At 32.0% G+C, this 3,010-nt stretch overlaps 1 protein-coding gene across 1 annotated transcript in view; it reads right to left on the bottom strand.

The window, feature by feature from the left end:
• Positions 1–3,010, bottom strand: part of LOC107548413 (alpha-(1,6)-fucosyltransferase-like) — a 105,437-nt gene that overhangs the window by 7,893 nt on the left and 94,534 nt on the right. Inside the window, exon 8 of the mRNA XM_016229077.1 lies at positions 2,228–2,329. Within this exon, the coding sequence (XP_016084563.1) occupies positions 2,228–2,329 (102 nt within the window). The remainder of the gene's footprint in view (positions 1–2,227; positions 2,330–3,010) is intronic.

Here is a 3,010-nt window from a genome sequence, read left to right as displayed (position 1 = left end):
TTCCCCCCCCAATTTTTCCCCCCCCCCCCCCATACCATAGAATAAAAAAAAGATAATTGCGACATTTTATCTCACAGTTCTGAGAAAAGCTGCTCAGAATTGCAAAAAAAAAAAAGTAGTAAGAATTGTGAGATATAAACCGAGAATTGCGAGACAAAAGTCAATTACCCTTTTATTTTTCTCATGGCAGAAACAGGCTTCCATAAGTGATGGCATCATTTTCATTTTGCTAGCAGTGAAATAACAGGCGAAATAACCCTAGAACACTGGGTGAAATGATAAATACGGGGTGAAACAGTTGATTTTTAATTGGAAGAAACATTTCTGTGTATCAATCTTTTGTTGAATAATATACTGAGCTAATCACAATGCATTCGGGCATTGCAGCGCTGCCAAAATGGCCAAGACAAAGCATTTAGCTGCCTGCTATGTGGAACGCTGCATTGCCAATGATGCTTTCAAGGTAGGACGCTCAACAGAATCTGAACGAGAGCTGCAGCATTAGCATCAAGTAGCTCAACCTGGCACTGCTCACTCAAGCCATTTATCACCATTTCAAGATGCATGCAAATGTTTTTTTTAACAAGGAGGCAGCGGCCGCAGCTGAAGACAATAGCTCACTCTTATCAGCATCTGTCTGCGTGCACCTGTGTGCTCATAACACCACCAACACTGCTGCTTCTGCTGCTAAATGATGAAAAATACATGCTTTTGTGCTGAATTCTTCATTACGTAATCTAGTAACTGCTACTATTAGCTAGTAGCGGTTTAAGGTAGACGAATGTAAAAACCTGGAGCATTTTATTAAAATTTAAAACATTTCACTGCACAAAATGATCTTCTTATTCAGTATTTTTTTGTCTTGTTTTCCAGTACCAATATCTAAATACAATCAACATTAATTTATCAAGACCAAGCAAGTTTTTGCTTAAAACATGAAAACATTTTATTGGAAGATATTTTTTTTCTTGTTTTAATCATAAACTCACTTAATTTTGATACATTTATTTATTTAGTTTTAACCACACTGATAGATCTTTTTGTCGTTTTAAGCATAAAGCCATTTAATTTTGGTATAATTTTTCAGAAAACAAGGCATAAAAAGTAAGAGACATAATAGCCATTTTATTTCTTAAGTAAAAGTATCTTCATCAATCAAGAAATAATAAAGAAAAAAGAAATAAAAAAAACAAGAAAAATATATGTATTCAGTATCTTTGTCTTGTTTTCCAGTACAAATATCTAACTTAAATACTTAAATATTAAGTTATCTTTCCTTTAAAAGATATCAAAATTAAGCTGGTTTTTGCTTAAAACAAGAAATAATATTTGTCAGTGCGGGTGAGAAAAATAATCCTGATTTACCACTGAATTCAGTATTTATTTAATTTAATTAATTTATTTATTTTATTTTATTTTACCACCCTAAGAGATTTTTTTCTTGTTTTAAACATAAATGCATTTATTTATTGCAGATAAAAAACAACAACACTTAATATCTGATAGACATAATGGTCATTTTATTTAGTTTATGTATAGGAATTTAAGATATTTTTACTGGAAAGCAATACAAAAGTACTAATTTTTGATTATAACAAGAAAAAATATCTGCCAAAGGGGTCAGAAAAATAATCTTGTTTCCAATTTGAATTAAGTTTATTTTTCTGACCTGATTGCCAGATATTTTTTTGTTTTAATAATAAACTCACTTAATTTTGATAAGTTTTTCAGAAAGAAGACTTATCTTATAGTAATTTAGCAGCAATATCTCAAGTTATTTTGCTTCTCAAGTAAATGTATCTTGCTCTGATTGTTTAAATATTTGTACTAGAAAGAAGACTAAGTAAGATTTTTTTTTCTCAGCTTGAGCTTACTGCATCTCAGTGGATTTTCATGCACTAACCATAAATAAATGCTTGACCTGCATGCCCCAGGTTTCTCATAAATGTTTGATGCAGATGTCTCGTGTAGCGTTTAACTGCATTAAAATGTGGCATGCTTTATGTGTGACGATACAAAGTCACCCCTGAGAAATAAAGCCTGATTAGATGTAATGCTGCTGCTTGCGTTACACGGAGCAGAGGAAATGATGAGAGCGCGAGAGGAAACCAGAGAGACTTTGATCTGCAGACATATTCCCAAAGTGCTCAGCAGAAAAGTTTCTTCAAAAGTCGCCGGGTTTCGCATGCCAAGGTGACCCGTTTCAGCGCTCGCACGCAAAACAAACCGGCTCTCCCTGGTGCTGGAATGACTGGCTCTGGTCTCGGGGCAGAAGTCTGGACACGTCAGATTAAACAGGTCACTTACCCGCAGTCCTTTCACAAACACCCTCCAGAGAAACACAGAGGGACAAAAACACACAGGCAAAGAGAAAGAGCCGGAGCAGCAGGAGCTGCGGATGCTTATTCTGCAGATAAACAGAGCTCACAAAAATACAAATCATTCACTCACCCTCAGCTGCAGTGTGATTTTAGAACCACTTATAGTTTTTAGTATTATTTTGAATCAGTTTTAATTTTTTACATTTTTTTAAATTTCAATTATAGTTGAAGTTTCAGTAATTTCTTTCATTTTTAGCAATTTATATAATATAACAAACTAACTAACTAACTAACATATATATATATATATACACACACTATACTAATATGTTTATTTATTTTTATATTTTCTTTTTTAATTTTAGCTCAAGTTAGTTTTAGTAATTTTGTTGAGTGCTTCTGTTGTTTTTAGTTTATATATATTTTATTTCTGTTTTAGCTTTAGTCATTTTAGTACATCAAGTTAAACTAATTAAAATGAGAAATGTTACTTTGGCAACTAGCTGAAATAAAACGTTTTTTCAATTTAATATTATATTTCAGTTTATTTTACTTCAACATTTATATTATTTTAAGTAACAAAGAATGTTTTTTTATTAATGGTTTTAATTTGAGTTTGTTTTAGTTTTAGATAACTAAATGTTGTTCCAAACCCATTTGATGTTTTTCATGAAAAACAAAAGGAGATA

This window comes from Sinocyclocheilus grahami, unplaced genomic scaffold (assembly GCF_001515645.1).
Source record: "Sinocyclocheilus grahami isolate Dianchi unplaced genomic scaffold, SAMN03320097.WGS_v1.1 scaffold347.1, whole genome shotgun sequence".
NCBI classification, from domain to species: domain Eukaryota; kingdom Metazoa; phylum Chordata; class Actinopteri; order Cypriniformes; family Cyprinidae; genus Sinocyclocheilus; species Sinocyclocheilus grahami.
The sequence above is the reverse complement of the archived record's forward strand: the minus strand, read 5'-3'. Positions and strand labels throughout refer to the sequence as shown.